The sequence below is a fragment of the Urocitellus parryii genome, chromosome 2, assembly GCF_045843805.1.
Source record: "Urocitellus parryii isolate mUroPar1 chromosome 2, mUroPar1.hap1, whole genome shotgun sequence".
Lineage (NCBI taxonomy): Eukaryota > Metazoa > Chordata > Mammalia > Rodentia > Sciuridae > Urocitellus > Urocitellus parryii.
In genome coordinates this window covers 113,034,792-113,053,470 of record NC_135532.1, presented here as the reverse complement: position 1 = coordinate 113,053,470, position 18,679 = coordinate 113,034,792, and the positions used below count along the sequence as shown (strand labels likewise).

General features: G+C 37.3%; 1 protein-coding gene across 1 annotated transcript in view; it reads left to right on the top strand.

Moving 5' to 3' along the window:
* The window catches only part of Rsrc1 (arginine and serine rich coiled-coil 1), a 372,541-nt gene that overhangs the window by 292,170 nt on the left and 61,692 nt on the right, over window positions 1–18,679 (top strand). The window contains exon 8 of the mRNA XM_077793852.1: window positions 7,994–8,062. Within this exon, the coding sequence (XP_077649978.1) occupies window positions 7,994–8,062 (69 nt within the window). The remainder of the gene's footprint in view (window positions 1–7,993; window positions 8,063–18,679) is intronic.

Genomic DNA, 18,679 nt, shown 5'->3' with positions numbered 1-18,679 from the left:
TGTTTTGCAGGCATTTACTATTACTCCTGTTAATACCTAGAAAGAGATCCTGGTAGGACTGAGCCAAGACCTAGGGAAACGTTAAAGCTGCCTTAGCCCTAGCACAGAACTTTCTTTGACCTTTCATTTGTTCATCAATAAAATAAGAATAGTAATAACTGTTGTAGATGAAATATTTATACTTAGAATTTGGGGGAATGACAATTGTTAGTTGATATTCTCTTACACTGATATTTAAAAACTCATGCAGCATTTAAGTTGAGTAAACATGTGCCATTTGTAGTAAATGTAGTAGGAAAGAATTTTCTCATGTTTTGATGATTGATCAACAGTCTGTAGGTGCGTGAAGGAAGGGATGGTGCTGTTGCTTGTTGTGATTGGAATCCCTCCTGCTTTACAGTCTGCAGTAGTGCCTGTGAAGTGCTCAGATGTCTCCATCATACTCTTAGTGTCAATATAAAAAGCATTGAGAATTACAGTAAACTAAAATTTTAAAAAGTGCACATTGCTAGGTGTTTTTATTTATAGTTCATTAGAATATTTATTGCTGGGCTCCAAATTTTATATTAGGGCATCACAAAACATCTTCGGTATCTTGAGTGTGACTTTCTTAGCTGTTTAGCTACAATATTTGAGTACACGTATAGTTTTGAATAAAGGTCATATAATGGGGTGGAAAGCATACTGCAGTGGAGCCGTGGAGATGCCCTGCCCGCCTCTTCCAGGCAGATGGTTGACTGGTTGCTCTCCCTGCACGCGCTCTGTGCATGTGCAGTGGGCTCACACTTGTTTTGTCAAGTCAATAGAATCATTCAACGGAGCATTCAGCTTGCTTTCATTCTTTCATTGGCTTCGTGTTATTTCAGAATCCTACACAGTAACTATTTAGCCACTTCCATATTTCGATTATTTCCATCTTTCTTTTTTCTTTACAAACGTGCTATCCCTGGATACACATCTTCAACACTGTGCAGTTATTTCTGCAGAACAGGTTCCTGGAGTTGGAGTGACTGGTGGATAGTATATGTGCTTTGGGTATCATCAGGTAGGCCAGTGGCCTTCCAAACCTCCTTCACCAGCTTATAATCCATCACCAGGGGTTAAGTTTATTTTGTTCTGTCATTAACTTTATATTGTTAGTCTTTATTGTTTATAAGTGTGTTGGGGAAAATATAATATTGTTTTAAATGTATTTGGTCGAGCACTGGTAACCCTGAGCATATTTTTATATGTATTTTGGCCACTTATATAGAAAATATGACATTATTCTTAACATACAACTATCTAGCCTGAAACCACATTGAATAGAAATTTATCTTTTTAGCTTTTTCAGGTGCTTGTCCTTTTCTTAAGTTATTTTCTCAAAATTATTATCTCCTATGGTTTTCCATTGTATGGGAAAATGTGTATATGTTTATGTTTATGCATATGCATATTTACTTCTTAAAGTTCCTTCTGTATTTCTGGTTATGGCACTTTATCCATTTCTTTAGTTGTTTGTGAGAGTCTTCTTTCTTCTTTTTTCTTTTATCAGACTTTCCAAAAGCTTATCTGTTTTATTGATTCTTTTGAATAATATTTTTGGTTTTATTGACCAAATCCTTTAGGGATGTTTTAGATTTGGTTAATGTTATAATTTCTTATTCTTGTCTTTTTCAGTTACCTCATCCTACTTTATTTAAATTCATATTGTTTCTGGGAGCTAATTATTTCTATTTCTATTTACATTTCCTTTTTAGTCCAGGAGTTATGTAAAGCTTTTAAAAGCTAATCCCAGGTATATAACTTTTATGGCCAGGTTGCAGAATTCATCTCCCATTGTTACTTCCCTCTACATTCCTGTGCCATCAAAGGATATGGCAACCCTGCCATTTTGCTTACGAGACCCTGTCTCCATTGATTGTATCAGTGGCAAGAAAGCTTCCAAGAAGGACCAGCCAGCAGCTTGTTGCCCCTTTCAGGGATCAGCAGTGCCAGCCCTTTTCTTGCTGGCCCTGACACCTCCTGTGTTCAGTGCTTCTGCCTTTGTCCTAACCACGTTCTACAGAGGTGCGAAGAGGTCTAGTCATAATCCCAGTTCAACAGTGTTCCAGGCTTATACCTGCACTCATTGTCCTTGACTCTAGGACTAAAGTGTCCCTACAACTTCTTTCATATCTGCATAGTCCTCTGAATGTGGTTGGACTCTGAGTTCTTTTAATTGTTTTTCACGTATCTGTTCCCTTCTGCTTTCTGTTTTTTAAGAATTCTTCAACATTTGTGGTGGTGCAGTGTCAGAAATTGGACTACATCTAAAAACGAATTTCTGGATGAAAGTTGTTAAAACCCTTCCTTGTAAGAAGGTTTTCTCTGGAATACTTGCAACAGTCCTTTCTAGAAGTAGGAATGAGTCAGATACCCTGTCATTCTTCTCTAGTTCTTGATCCACTTAATTTCCTCAACTGGAGTACACAAAGTACTTCCCCAAATCACTTAAAACCTGACCTAAGCAAACAGGTATCTGAATCCAAAAAGCTGTGTTCCCATGGAGTCTTACAAGTACAGCCAGTGAGGATGAAGACAAATTCTGATTGGTGCTGCTAAAGACACACCCTCAGTAGTAACCTGCATGGCCTCTGGCCACCTCTGCAGCTGCTCTTCTGGTCTCTGTAGTTCAAATGAAGCAGTCATACAAGGCTTCTTTTCTGAAAAATCTCACTTTCTGAGGGTGACACAACACTTACACTGACTTTCTGAGTCCTTCTTGCCTGTTGGTTGGGAAAGTTCATTGCCCACCTGCTGAATTAGGCGAGGTGAGCAGACTGCTAGCAGCCCAAGTGCCCTAAAACTATAAATGTGCTTTGTGCTGAGATCACATGCAACTCGTGAAGGAAATGCCATTTCTCATTGAAATTCAGTGACCTAGGTTCCTCCAGTCTTGTGGTTTGCCCTCTGTAGGTCATTGCTTCATCCAGTAGTGCAAGACGAAGAATGAGGGCTCTATGGGAGGCACGATGGCTGTGGAAACAGGATATGGGCCCCACATGGATTCACCCTGCCTCAGCTCTCAGTCACGCAGTGGCCACACTTATCTGCAAGGAGCTAGAATGCAGTCTGCAGACTTGAGAGGAAGTGAATATACAATTTTTGCCCCACCTGTTCTGTACCTGCTCCCAGGTAACCCGCCCTTCAATGAAGGGAAAAGAAGGGTGCACCTTCTATGGGGACTCATTATATTGCCTGAGAAAGGTCAGGAACTATCTTATTCACTTGGGACCCACCATTGCCATTTGAATGTGTCCCCCAGAGGTTGAGTGTTGGAAACTTACCCTTCAAGGCAGTGTTGAAAGGTGGAGTCTTTGCAAGTGATACAGTCATAAGGCTGTGCCCTTACAAGTGGCTTGATGCCTTTACTGGGGGGTGGCAGTTACTCTGCAAATGGTCCTGGATCAGAGGAGGAGTCAGGCCCTGCCACCCCCTCGTTCTCCTGCCCTTCTGCTTTCCCCCATTGATGGGCACAAAGGTATTGATCAGGGAAGCCCTCAAAGAAGGGGATGATATACAACTAAAGCTTTCTGCATGGAGAAAGAATGGCCACCACAGCAGGAGCAGAGACAAAGGCAGCAGCAGACAAAGGCAGCATATCCCCAGGAGGCCAATCCCAAGGTCCTTGCAGCAAGGAAGGGGCTGATTAGTCTGAGGCATGAGCTGGAAACCACATGGAGTTCAGGTTCTGAATGCTGTGGGTGGCATGCCAAGTACTCTGGATCTATCTATAGATTCACAGATCCACGGAGCCGTGTGTATGACAGGGTGCCTTCAGAAGGAGTTTCAGCAGAGAGTGGTCGTACTTGTGCCTTAGAGCCTTTCTCTATTGCTTCTGGGATACAAAACAGTGAACCCATTTCTTACCCAGTGGTAACATGAAAAGGTCACTGAAGCACAGGATTAATTGCAGAGATGGAGTAGGAGCACCCATCTTGTTCAGAGTAAAAGAGGTGAGGACCTCAAAGTGAGCATCGACAGTAAAAGTGGAAAGGAGGAAAGGGCACTAGAGACAGTCTGTGGAGGAGGGTCTGATGGAACTGCCAGCGAATCAGAGGTAATGCAAGAGCTGAGTGAAAATTTCACAAGTTTTCAATTCAGAGATTGAGTAACTGCTAAAACTAGGAAGTACCAACGGAAGAGAAGCAGGTTTAAGGGCAAGCTCATAAGTACAACCCTGGGTATGACTTTGAAATATCTATGTGGAGATATCCAGGAACTGACTGGAAGAATAGTTGTAGTACTTAGAAGAGAGGCTGGGGATAGACTCAGCTCTGATAGTGCCTTGGATCCTGTTCAGACCATCCACACACACCCAAGAACAGGACTCCAGGAATCAAAAGGTGGGCAACAGAGAGAGCAGTCAGAAAAGGTCAGTGGAGTTTCTGAATTGGAGCATTTTTTAAAAGATACAGTTGGTTAGCTTCTTTTTAAAATGGAGAGACTTTAACAGGATAAAACTAAGCTAAGCATTAGACTTGGCTACTGCAGAGTTTTTAGAGACCATTGCAAACTCTGTGGGGGCAAAAGATGGTTGGGGGTGGAGGCAGTAGCTTTGTTGAAAGAAGAATGAATATAGTATAGGACTTGCAATACTTGAAGTTGTTTCATTCTGAGGATAGGAAGAGGGAAGCAGAAAGGACCTGGAGGATTTGGAAAGGAACAAGTTTAAAGTACAAATGGGTGACTAGACTTCAAACAAGGCCAGAAAGATCTAATGAACATAAATGCTTGAAGGTGAATAGGAGAAAGGCTAAGGAAATACAGGGGAATCAGGGAAGCTAGTTTCAGGTGATTGGTATTTGAAGCAGAGAAGCTATAGCGGGTCGTAGGCAGTGAGGACAGACACCTGCTGTGGATGCTGACTGTGGATGTGCCGCCTGGGATGGCCATGTCAATTTCTGTCTCACTGGGTTTTGGTAGAACCTATACTGTTCATACACTAATTTTTTACAGTGGAGACAGGGGGAAAAAGAAAAAAGGACAGGGGTGGGTCAGACATATTGGTAACAGCTTGGCCAAACTGCAAAGGCATTTGGGGAGTCAGGATGTTATAGGCATGGAGTTGAAATGGTTGTCTTGGGTCTGGGGTATCAGTCATTCTTGTGTTGAGGTGAGTGAATACCACAGACTGGCTAACTTACAAAGAATCAAGATTTATTTAGGGCTGGGGTTGTGACTCAGTGGTAGAGCAACTGCATGTGTGAGGCACTGGGTTCCATCCTCAGCACCACGAGAGAGAGAGAGAGAGAGAGAGAGCGAGCGAGCGAGCGTATGCTATCATGTCTATCTACAACTACAAAAAAATTTAAAAAGATTTGTTTAGCTTGTGGCTCTGGAAGCTGAGAGGTACGGAATAGAGGGGCTGTGTCTGGTGAATGCCTTCTTGCTGGTGGGGTCACTCTGTAGAGTTCTAAGGCAGCATAGGACATCACATACAATAGACAGCTCACCTGACTTTTAAACAGACCCACTTATAAAGTGACCACTTCCCTGTTCATCCAGAAATCATGGATAGGTCCATGTAGTCACCTCTTCAAGGGACCCCCTAGTCCACTCTCTTGGAACCTCACAATGAAGAATAAATTTTAGCATGAGTTTTTTGGGGGTACACAAGCCATTGCATCCAGGTTCAGTGGTGCAGGGTGCAAATCCTGGAAGGAATCTGGGAACTCCAGACAACTAGAAGTTGTATACATGATGTGCTTTGGAACAGGTGCTACTGTAAAGTCCAAGGTAGATGGTGGACCCCAAGAACAGATCTTACCACTCACCATTGCGCTCCATGGGGCCAGGTTCTATGGTACATCTAATGGGAGTCAGTCTATATCTGTGCAATGGAATTGCCACCTTTTAGATAGTTTAGAAATTTTCAGAATAAATTAAATTATGTATGAATGACCATTAGTTCTGCTTCTTTTCAAATCTTAATCATAAAGCAGTTAGAAAGAAAAAAAAGTGCATTTCTTTCAGAGTCCCTTGATAATCAATGAGAAATTTGGCCTAATGATTCAATTTGAATAAAGATTCTCTTCAAGTGAATTCATTTAGATTCTTTGTGGACATTGATTATTGATGAAATTTTCAAATGTGTGCTTTTAAGATTATTACCTGTGTTATTTCAATATAATTCAAAAGATTTTCTTATTTATACACACATACACACTTATACTTGGGAATCTCAATGGACAATGGGATTCCGAATGACATAAAATATTTAACCACAGCACCAGAGCCATTTGCAGTTTTAAAAAATAAAACAATATTCCAATGAATTGTCCATGTATAGCAACAAATCAGTAAGAAAGGACAAACCCGCATAGTGAAGTAGATAAATCAGATTTAGGCAGGCTAGTTTATTGAATTTAAATTGTGCCCAGTTGGCCCAAGAGCTATATATAAGCAATCCATCTTACGTTGTTAATGGAGGTTCTTGAAATCCACCTGATGTTTGCATTATTAAATTTCAGCCTAATGAGCTCTGCTAATACATATTGAAGATGGTTGTAAGGAGTAGAATGTGAATCTGAGCGGGATAATTTGAAAGAAACATAAGCCGAGCATTTTACATGACTCAAGGGGTATATCTACAATTACACATATAACCAAAATTGAATTTAAATGGAATTTCTATTATCCTTGTCCTTCTACTAGGGAGAATGAAGTGTAAATGAAGTAAAAGTCTTTAGAGTTACTGGTGGTTTGTTTTTATTATCTAATTTAATAGATTCTTGCAATGATACAAAGTGGCATAAAAGTTTTAATATTTCATGACTTTAAATGCAGTCTAAGTGTGCATAAAAGCCTGTAAAGGGAAGCAGATGTCCTTGTAATTGGATACAGCACTTAATAGCACCATCATATCATTTTTATCCTTTAAGAAAAGTGTTAATATTGACAGTGAAGAAAAATCAGACTGAAGAAAAATAGTTTTATACGAGGCATATATTTTCTTTAAATTCCTCCTATAAGTCAGGTTTTAGACTTTTAAAGGATGTGCTGATTTTGAAGAGCAAAACATATGCAGAACAAACTGAAGAGCAAGCATGCTTATTTTTTAAATCACAGTTTACATTGCCATTATCAGTATGATAAAGACTCATCCAAACTTTAATGCTGGCAGAGTTTGACTCTTTTTTTTTTTTTTTGACGAGGCAATACTTTTTTAACTTAATATTTCATCAAGTATAATGCTATTAGAGACTTATTTTCACTTAGTTCACTCATCAGGCAGTGAGACAGCAATAAAGGAGAATCGCTCCTTTGAGACATTAATGCTTTGGAATAAATGATGTGCTAGAACAGAAATTTAATTAATTTACAGAGTATATTGATAGTCCCTTGTTACTGTGCTGTATATTTTTAATCTTCTTTAACATCTGTAGTAAAGTGTTTGAAAACCCTGCAGTCGAGCAACTAGTAGATGATTAAGTAATAAGGGAAGAGGCTTCTAGAGGGAGAGAATCTTCCTTCCAAATACTGTCATACAAGACTAAAGAACCTCTGCTTGATGTGCAATGAGGAAGAATATGCTGACTAATTTGATACCACTCCACAGACAGTGCAAGCTGCTTATATTTAAAATGCAAACTGTGGTTTACGACTTCCTCCAAAGTTGACAGCAGATGTTTGACACAAGCCAGATGACTCATGGTGACCAGCAGTCTTCCCATTCCTAGGCCTTTGCCTAGCCTGTGCTTATACTCACTTTATTTTTTGTACAGAGATTATCTTGAACTAAGCTTCGAAGATTCTAAATAAGTATTCTGGATATTTATTCTGCATAAAAAAATGTACAGATGTATTTTAGATATTTAGCTGCCATGTGTCTTCTGACCACCTCACAGAAATAATTAACAAATTCCTATTTCCTTTTCTCAGTATTTTAATGCATGATTAATAATTAAATTAAAATGTATAATAAATAATATACACAATAAATACAGAAATTTCTTTGTTTTTGGTACAGCAAAAGCTGATGAAGCATTGAAAGCCAAAGAAAGAAACGAGGAAGAAGCAAAGAGAAGAAAGGAGGGAGGTAAAGGCCCATTTCATTGCTTTCCCTGAGGGGTCCCTGTATGGCATGGTTCTGGCCCTGCAGAGCCTGTGCCTGTGCCCTGCATGGGCCTTACCTGTAAAGTACCTTCTCTGCCTTGGACACTGCTCTTTGCTGGCATAAGACTGCCTTTATGCATCCAATGATAGAACTTAGAGGATGTAAAATTAACACAGTAGAGCCGATATTGTTTTCTTTCCTTCTGACTTTTATCTTTATAATCAACACATTATCCAAATCAGTCATGGAAATAATTGAATTTACCCACATCTTCAGGAGTATTTAGCAGTGAAGAAAAGCCCTTATCAATACAACTCTTTAAAACGCTTTTAAGAGTGAGTTATGAAATCTGAAATGGTTATGAACGCTTTTAAGAGTGAGTTATGAAATCTGAAATGAAATTAGCCATGGTTCAAATTAAGAAATGTTCTCTCCTCTCAATAACATGTGGGCCATCTCTCCACGTGTTATGCAAGTAAGCCTAATCAACTCTGTCTCTACTTTGGTTTGCTGTATGTGATTGTTGTAGATGCAGCACAGAGGCTTCAGCACAGAGGCTCTACACACACTGTTACACATTACAGCGTGAGCCCCAGGCAGCTCCTCCTCAGTAAGTTAGGGCAGTGATGTGCTTGGACCAGCCAGCATGCTACTTTTGCAGAAAAACTATTTCCCTGAGCTTTTGAGAAGCTAAAGGCTGGTAGTTGATGTATGAAAAAATGCTGGCTTTGAGTGCTGTTATCTAAGTCTAAAAGTTGGAATTTTTACCTTAATAATACATAGGTTTTACCAAAACAACCAGGAAAGAAATGTGCATGCTCAGCTTCTGGTTAGACACTTGAGAATCCAGGAGCACCTGAAGTGTTGGCCTGTGAAGGCTTAGAATTCCATTCATCTTGAGTCCCCAAAGCCACTCCATACAGAACCACGAAGGCTAAGTGACAGGTCTCTACAGGTAGATGCCTTCCAACTATGCAATGGATTTAGGCCTGTAGACAGTAAACGTGTATAGTGATCTTACCTTATTTGACCCCCATAAATCCCAGCTTATTCTCTTATCCAGGATCAACTAACTTGATGTCATACTGAAAAAAGAAACCAATTCCAAAGGCAAAAGTCCTCAGTAGATTTCTTTTGTCTTCTTAAAACATATGTATTGGCATTGTTACTAAGAAATCTATTCTGTTTCAGCTACACTTATGGTGTGCCTGCAGGACAAGTGGCTATGATCCTAGATGCAGAGTAATCTAAGCAGATTTAAGTACTTTTGCATTATGGTTGTTCTGATCCATGTGCTTAATGAATAACATAATGGCCCTTATAAAACACCAGGGTACTGCAGATCACAAGAGTAGTACTATCAACCAACAGTGAAAGTATGTTGCAAGTTTAATGGGCAAGGTCCTGCTTTAGAGAAGGGACATGATGATATTGGCTTAAACCTTCAAAAAGATCATCTAGAATCCACTGCAAGCTCAAGGTTAAATCAGCAATGGCTCAGATGGTGTAAACTTAAAAATGGGGGTGTTATTTATTACCCAAAATTATGACTTTTGGCTGGGCATGGTGGCACACACCTATAATAATCCTAGCGGCTTTGGGAGGTTGAGGCAGGAGGATCACACATTCAAAGCCAGCCTCAGCAATTTAGTGAGGCCCTAAACAACTTAGCAAAACCCTGTCTCAAAATTTTAAAAGAAGCAGGCTGAGGATGTGGCTCAGTGGTTAAGTGCTCCTAGGTTCAATCCCCGGGACCCAAAAAAGAAAAAAGATGTTACGGTATTACTAATCTCATCCCATTAGTGCATATCTTACATAGAATCATCTTGATGCTGTTTTTATAAAAAGAAGGGCACTGATAGTAACCACAGATTTCAAAAATTCTAGGTAATTTATTATTATGAAAATGTATAATGTCCTAGTGAAAGAAGTTTTCTAAAATACTTTAGAATCCTACATTTATATGTTGACAATTGACATTTTAATAGTTTTTTCATTAAATTAGTTCAAAGTATTTTTAAGAAGGTACTTTGTTAAGAATTTAAGTAACTACACATACTTGAACATTACCTTGTGATTCTTTTAAAAGTACTCTTTAATTTAGCTTTTTTAACCAAGTCACATCATCTTTGTACTTAGTATGTAATATACATTCAGTACCTGAGAACTTAATTTAGTACCTGAGAATAGTCGAAGAAGTATATCCCTATATTCATAGCTGTTTTAATTAGTATCTAAGTCTGCGGTCCTAACTAGAGTATAAATTCCAGGATTATAGAAGACCTAGTGCCCACATGTTTAACATGGAATAGAAACTCAAGTTTCTTGAATTGTTACAGGAATGAATGAATAAATGAAGAGCCAATTTCTCTTTATTCTTTTAAATCCATGTTTAAGTGGCGCACCTTGAGCTTAGAGTGGATTTTAGGTGATCTGCTTGAAAGTATGAGCCAGTGACATCATGTCCCTTCTCTAAGGCAAGACCTTGCCTACTAAGTGGTGGTTCAGGGGATTGACAGCCATGCAGATGAAACCAGAAGGGTCAAAGTGCTCCAATATTTGCTAATGGGGATTTATTTTTACCTGAACTCGCTGACTTTTCTGTGCAACACCACCTGCCAAAAGAAAAAAAGAAAATTAGTACTGCAAATGTTGGGAAAAAATTCTGCTTAAATAACCTACATGGCACTAATTTCAAAAGATGAAAGGTATGTTTTTCATTCTTGAGGTTTCCTTTGCTTATTATTTTTAAGAAAAAGTAAATCATTTGATAGAATATTTGTTGTTGCTGTTTGCTTCTAAAAAGATTTTAATGGATTATCTGAATACTTGAATGTTATCAAATTAGCATTTTCCTGAAAGTGATTAATGTATGAGCTATATTTATTTTATTTCATATAATTAGCGTAGCTGCAAATTGAAACTTGAGATATATCAGTATGTGTATGTACTTCTGTATTTAGAAGAATAATAATCCTTTATTTCCAATTTAAAAACCACTAGTAATTTGCTCTGTCACATCATTTATACAATTTATCTCTTGATTTCTCAGCATGCTGATATGCAGCACAGGGTTGAAAGCATTGTTCAAATGTAGACAAATGCTGTCTATCTGGCTCCTCTTATCCAGGCCCTGTTATCTCAAAAACACTATTGTTTTAGCACAGCAAAATATAAATTCATTCTTTTATGCAGTTCTTTCCTTTGAGTATTCTTAAATCAGTATCATAATTATGTTTGCAAGTATTGTGTCCAGTATGGGAGTCAAGTACTCACCAACTGCAGGCACCTGATTCTCCTTCCACCCTGTGAGTGTCAGGCCCAGTTAGAGTGCTCCTTGTGGTCCTGGGGAGCTCAACTGACTTCCACTGATTGAAGACCACTTGAGGTTTGGTGAAGAGCCAGCCCTCTTTCTTGAACCAGTTGCTCTGATTACTTTAGTTGAGTTATATAAAGGATAACTTTTAGTAAGGAGTAAACTAAGTATTTAAAGTTGAGGTTTATACTTTTCATTTTTAAATGGAAATGCTTTTCTTTTTAATTCTAGATTAGAGTTTAGGAAAAGTAAATAATATTAGAGTTCTGTTTTCTTTCTTATTCTTTGATCTAATATTTGAGTTTGGCTTTCTCATTTTCTTTGTGTATGTTTGAAAATATTCTAACTACATTTTTAAAATAAATAATTAAAATTGTCTCAACATCAATCCTCTTGATTTCTTTCTCCATTATGGAATGCTTTAGCATAACTGCTTAGGTTTTCTTGATGCTATTTTTATATAATTTAGTATGCTTTTAAGGGTGCTAAGTTTGTTTTAAATCTGTGTATAACATAATAGTCTTTCCTTGCACTTAACTTCTTTCTAATATGAATTTCTTATTTGTGGTATAAATACAGTAGCTTTTGAATTATTTTCCCCCTTGTGTTTATTCAAATAGCTCCATCCATCTGTGAAATTTTTTTATTTCAAATATTTTTGTTTCCAAAAGCGCTAGGCAGCCCATTCTAAATTATTCATGAGAATGGTGGACAGTAGAAATGTGAATATGACAAGAAGCAGTCCAAATTAAGGCTTAGATAATACCCAAGTCTCATTTGTTTAAGTTGAAATTCATCAACTCTTTGCCACAACTGATTGACAAGAAGTAAAACAGATCGGCCTTAATTTCTTCCTCTCTCCCTTCTTCCCTCCCTCCTTTCTTTCCTTCCTTTCTTCCTTTCTTCTTTCCTTCCTTTTCTTCCTCCTTCCCTCCTCCCTCCCTCCCTCTTCTTTTCCTCTTTTCTTCCTGGCTTCACCACATCTAAGCATCTGATTTCCCAGGGCCCATTCCCTAAGACCTTGCCCATCCCCTCTTGGTGCCTTTTGGTTCATGCCACTCACAGAGTGTGAACTGTTACAGTCTCTTCTTTTCCCTAACACCAAACACCCAGAGAACAAGATGAATGCTTGGAATTCTTATGCATCCTGGGTTTCTTCTGGGGTTCTTTATACAAAGGCCAGAGTGAAGTTAAAAGGGAGAAGTTACAGGCACATGGGGTCATTCAGGAGTCACTGTTTATTCCACAGGCATGCTGGTCAGAGATTAAAAGATTGCCTTCTCTAGCTCTTGTCCTGAACTGGCTACCCCTTGTCATGCAGCATTGCTTTCTTAGATATAAGTACCAGCAGAATGTCCCCACCTCCAACTTTGACTTTATTAGGTGATTCCATTGGAAGATTTAAAATATGTCTTCAGAAAATTAGTGTTTCCAGGGCTGGGGTTGTGGCTCAGTGGCAGAGCACTTGCCTCACATGTGTGAGGTACTGGGTTCGATCCTCAGTATCACATAAAAATAAATAAAGCTATTGTGTCCATCTACAACTAAAAATATATTTTAAAAAAGAAAAAAATCAGTGTTTCCTATGTATCAGGTATAATAATTCCACATCTTTCATAATGTAGTATTTTTTAATGTCTGCAGTCTTCTAGTATATCAGCTCTTATGTGAGAGTACTATCTTCTTAGAAGAAAATTAATCAAGCAGATTAATTTTCTTAGCTTGTTTGCATCCCTTTATGACATATTTTCCCTCCAGTTCTTTTAGTCAAAAACCACTCAAGAACACTCAGGCATTTATCCCACCATCTGCCTTATTTCCCTCTGCAGTTGTTTGTCCTGCATGCTCCCTTTGGTTCCATGTCTATGAGAGCTGATTGCTAAATATTTTAACTTCCACCTTGTATATCCTCCTATCTGTGTCATATTATGGAGCAGCACCTATTTGTCCTCAGTTCTGATGCTTCAATGAAATATGTGCTTGTTTATTTATCTATCTATTTATTTATTTATTTATGTTTACTAGTTTATTTTTAACTTCAGGTTTTTTGATTTTTGTTTTTGTTTTTTTAACAAAAATGATTCAGTACTGATGTTCAACTATATTCTTATGAATCTGGAAGCCAGTTTGGATCCCATTTTGCTTATTTTCAGTTAAGATGTTCTTGTACATGAAATGCAGACATACTGGCATTTATTTAACCATTGTTGGGCCTCTGGTGGCCAACTATCATGTATTCCTTAAATTTAAATATTTTCTGTTCTCTAATTTAAGACCAACTCGAAGCTGCAGGCTTTCCATTCAACCCGATATTTCCAACATAAATTAAAGATGTGGAAGCTGACATATACTTCAATGCACACACCATGTGCCCCCAGGGAGGCAGGGCAGCCCAATGAACCCTGGTGCTCAGTGCAGGCAGCTCCCGCTCGCTCCAAGTGCAGCCAGGGGCTCCCAGGCCTGTGATCTTGGTTTGGTGGAAAGAAAATGCACATGGAAGCAGATGAGTGATAACAACCCATTTACCTTATGATACAGTTGTGATAATAGCAAAATAAGGCTGTCTCATGTGCTCTGTAAGGTATTGGTTATTGCCCTGTTTTTGATCGTCTTTTTCATTTTAGCACAGTTTTGTATACCTTACATAGTACATATCTTTGCTGACCTGAAAGACATGACTCATTCTTGCTCTATGGAACCTGTACTTAACTTAGGCAGGCATGACTAAGGAACTGGAGGTGGTAGCAGACAGTACAGGACAATACATAGTTGTGAATTAAATGTTTGGAGATTACTAAATTAGATCTAAGTTTACAAGAAAATAAGACATCTTTTTTTTTTAATTAGATGAATTGACTTCATTGAAATTCTAAGTTCTATATCCTCTTTTTCTTTCCAACATTAGGATGAAATTCATTTCACTGACCAAGTTTTCTGTGTTCTTATGGCAGCAGTTAAGTACTAGCAAAGAAGCAGCTCTGTTTGATCATACTATTCCTCTGAGAAAAAAATTACTTTCTATGAATACACTTTATAATTTTTCAAGTTAGTTCTAAGTAACTCAAATTTTAAAACCTGTACAATTTTACCTTTAAAATTTCTGGGTTTTTTTTTTTCTCAGTTAAGCAGCATTATCTTGATTCTATAATCCTGACATAAGAACACTCATTAGTGAGTCCTCTCCTACTCTTTGATTCAGATGCAGTTATTTTTAAAGAAGACTGGCATAGTGACTAAGAATATTTTTCAAGAGCCAAATTTTCTAAATTTGTTTGTCACTAGCTATGTACTCTTAAACTGTGCCTCAATTTCTTTATTTGTGTGATGAAGCTATGGAAATTATCAACTCACCTGAGTTAATATATGTAAATCACTTCAAATAGTTCCTAGCAGGTAATACCTATTATAAAGTACTCTGCCACACTTTTTTCCTTCATAAAATTTTACTTATTTTTACCTTCATAGCATCCCTAATATTTTAGTATAAAAATATAAGATACTCTTGTATTCTTTCTTTCTTTATATATGTGTGTGTATGTCTGTGTATGTGTGTGTGTATTTTAGTTATAGATGGAGGCAATACCTTTATTTTGTTTATTTACTATTATGTGGTGCTGAGGATTCAACCCAGTACCTCACAATGTGCTAGGCAAGTGCTGTACCACAAAACTACAACCCAAGCCCTTGTATTCTTTAACACTTAAAAATGAATATTCGTTTAATTTCTTTTGTCTGTCTAATTGCTCTGGCCAGGGTTTCAAGAACTATGTTAAATAGAAGTGGTGAAAGAGGGCATCCCTGTCTTGTTCCAGTTTTTAGAGGGAATGCCTTTAATTTTTCTCCATTTAGAATGATGTTGGCTTGAGGCTTAGCGTAGATAGCCTTTTAGATGTTTAGATATGTTCCTGTTATCTCTAGTTTTTCTAGTGTTTTGAACATAAAAGGATGCTGTATTTTGTTAAATGCTTTTTCTGTATCTGTTGAGATGATCATATGATTCTTATCTTTGAGTCTATTAATGTGATGAATTACATTTATTGAACCAACCTTGCATCCCTGGGATGATTCCCACTTGATCGTGGTGCACAATCTTTTCAATATGTTTCTGTATTCGATTTGCCAGAATTTTATTGAGGATTTTTGCACCTATGTTCATTAGAAATATTGGTCTAAAGTTTTCTTTCTTTGATGTGTCTTTGCATGATTTGGGGATCAGGGTGATATTGGCTTCATAGAATGAGTTTGAAAGTGCTCCCTCTTTTTCTATTTTCTGAGGAAAAGAAGAACTTAAATTAGCACTACTTGTTACGATATGATTCTATACCTAGAAGAGCCAAAAAGCTCCACCAGAAAACTTCTAGAACTAGTAAATGAATTCAGCAAAGTAGCAGGATATAAAATCAACACCCATAAATCAAAAGCATTTCTGTATATCAGTGACAAATCCTCTAAGAAGGAAATGAGGAAAACTATCCCATTTACAATAGCCTCAAAAAAAAAATACTTGGGAATCAACTTAATGAAAGAGGTGAAAGATCTATACAGTGAAAACTACAGGACCCTAAAGAAAGGAAATCAAAGAAGACCTTATAAGATGGAAAAGATCTACCTTGCTCTTGAATAGACAGAATTAATATTTTCAAAATGACCATATTACCAAAAGCACTCTACAGATTTAATGCAATTCTGATCAAAATCCCAATGGCATTCCTCATAGAAATAGAAAAAGCAATCATGAAATTCATCTGGAAAAATAAGAGACTCAGAATAGCTAATTTTATCAGATAATAATGGAATGAAATTGGAAATCAATGATAAAATAAAAAATAAAAATTACTCCAACTGCAATCCTTTAGCAGGAAGAGTAAAAGAGGTGGCATCACTATACCAGACCTTAAACTATACTATAGAGAAATAGTAACAAAAACAGCATTGTATTGGTACCAAAACAGACTGGTAGACCAATGGTACAAAATAGAGGACCCAGAGACTAATCCACAAAATTACAATTATCTTATATTAGACAAAGGTGCCAAAAACATGCATTGGAGAAAAGATAGCCTCTTCAACAAATAGTGCTGGGAAAACTGGAAATCCATATGCAACAAAATGAAATTAAACCTTTCTCTCTCACCATGCACAAAACTCAAAAGTAGATCAAGGACCTAGGAATTAAACTAGAGATTCTGTGTCTAATAGAAGAAAAAGTAGGCCCTAATCTCCATCATGTGGGATTAAGCACCATCTTCCTTAATAAGACTCCAGTAGCACAAGAATTAAAACCAAGAATCAATAAATGGGATGGATTCAAACTAAAAAGTTTCTTCTTAGCAAAAGAAACAATCTGTGAGGTGAGCAGAGAGCCTACATCCTGGGAGCAAATTTTTACCCCTCATATATCAGATAGAGCACTAATCTCTAGGGTATATAAAGAACTCAAAAAGCTAAACACCAAAAAAAACAAATAACCCAATCAATAAATGGACCTACAACCTTGAACAGACACTTCTCAGAAGAGGATATACAATCAATCAAAAAAATATATGAATAAAAATGTTCATCATCTCTAGCAACTAGAAAAATGCAAATCAAAACTACTCTAATAATCATCTCACTCCAGTCAGAATGGGGTATTATGAAGACAAACAACAATAAGTGTTGGCAAGGATGTGGAGGAAAAGGTACACTCATACATTGCTGGTGGGACTGCAAATTGGTGCAGCCAATATGGAAAGCAGTATGGAGATTCCTTGGAAATCTGGGAATGAAACCACCATTTGACCCAGCTATTATACTCCTCGATCAATACCCAAAGGACTTAAAATCAACATACTACAGGGACACAGCCACATCAGTGTTTATAGTAGCAATTCACAAAAGCTAAACTGCAGAACCAACCTAGATGCCCTTTAGTAGTTGAATGGATAAAAAAAAAAAAAAAAGTGGCATATATACACAATGGAATTTTACTCAGCAGTAAAAGAGAATAAAATCATGCCATTTGCAGGTAAATGGATGGCATTGGAGAAGATAATGCTAAGTGAAGCTAATCAATCCCAAAAAATCAAATGCTGAATGTTTTTTCTGCTGTAAGGAGGTTGATTCATAGTGGGGTAGGGATGGGGAGCATGGGAAAAATAGACGAACTCTAGATAGGGCTGAGGGGTGAGAGGGAAAGGGAGGGGGTAGGGAGTTAGCAAGGATGGTGGAATGTGATGGACATCATTACCCAAAGTACATGTATGAAGACACGAATTGGTGTCAACTTCATATACAACCAGAGATATGGAAAAAATGTGCTGTATATGTGTAATAGAATTGTAACGCATTTTGCTGTCATTTACTTTTTTTAAAATCAACAATATAAATAAATAAACAAACAAATAAATAAATAAATAAATAAAATCCAGGGGCTAGGGTTGTGGCTCAGTGTTAGAGCTCATGAGTTAGCATGCGTGAGTCACTGGGTTCAATCCTCAGCACCACCTAAAAATAAAATTAAAAAGTATTGTATCCACCTACAATTAAAAATAAATGTTTTTTAAAAATGATATACGGGGCTGGGAATGTGGTTTAGTGGTAGAGTACTTGCCTAGGATGTATGAGGCACTACATTCAATTCTCAGGACATATAAATAAACGAATAAAATAAAGATCCATCAACATCTAAACAAAATTTTAAAAAATGAATATCCATATGTAGATCAATGAGACTAGATCCCCTATCTCTCACCCTGCAGAAAAGTCAACTCAAAATGGATTGAAGCCCTAGGAATCAGACCAGAAACTGTGTGACTCCTAGAAACAAATGTAGGGTTAACACTCCAGCCTATAGGCTCAGGAAATGACTTTCTCAATCAAACTCCTAAAGCTCAGGAAATAATGCAAAGAGTTAATAAACAAGATAGCATCAAGTTGAAAAGCTTTTGCACAGTAAAGAAAACAATTAGGATGTGAAGAGAGAACCTAGAGAATGGGAGAAAATCTTTGCTCAGTACTCTTCTAACAGAGGATTAATATCTAGTATAAATAAAGAAAAAAAATCAAATAACCAAATTAATAAATAGGCAAATGAATTAAACAGATACTTCTCAATAAATGCAAATGGCTAACAAATATATGAAAAAATGTTCAACATTACTAACAATTAGGGAAATGCAAATCAAAACTACACTAAGATTCATCTCACACAGGTCAGAATGGCAGACATCAAGAATAAAAATTATAAATGCTGGAGAGGATATGGAGAAAAAGAAACACTTTTACACTCTTGATGAGATTGT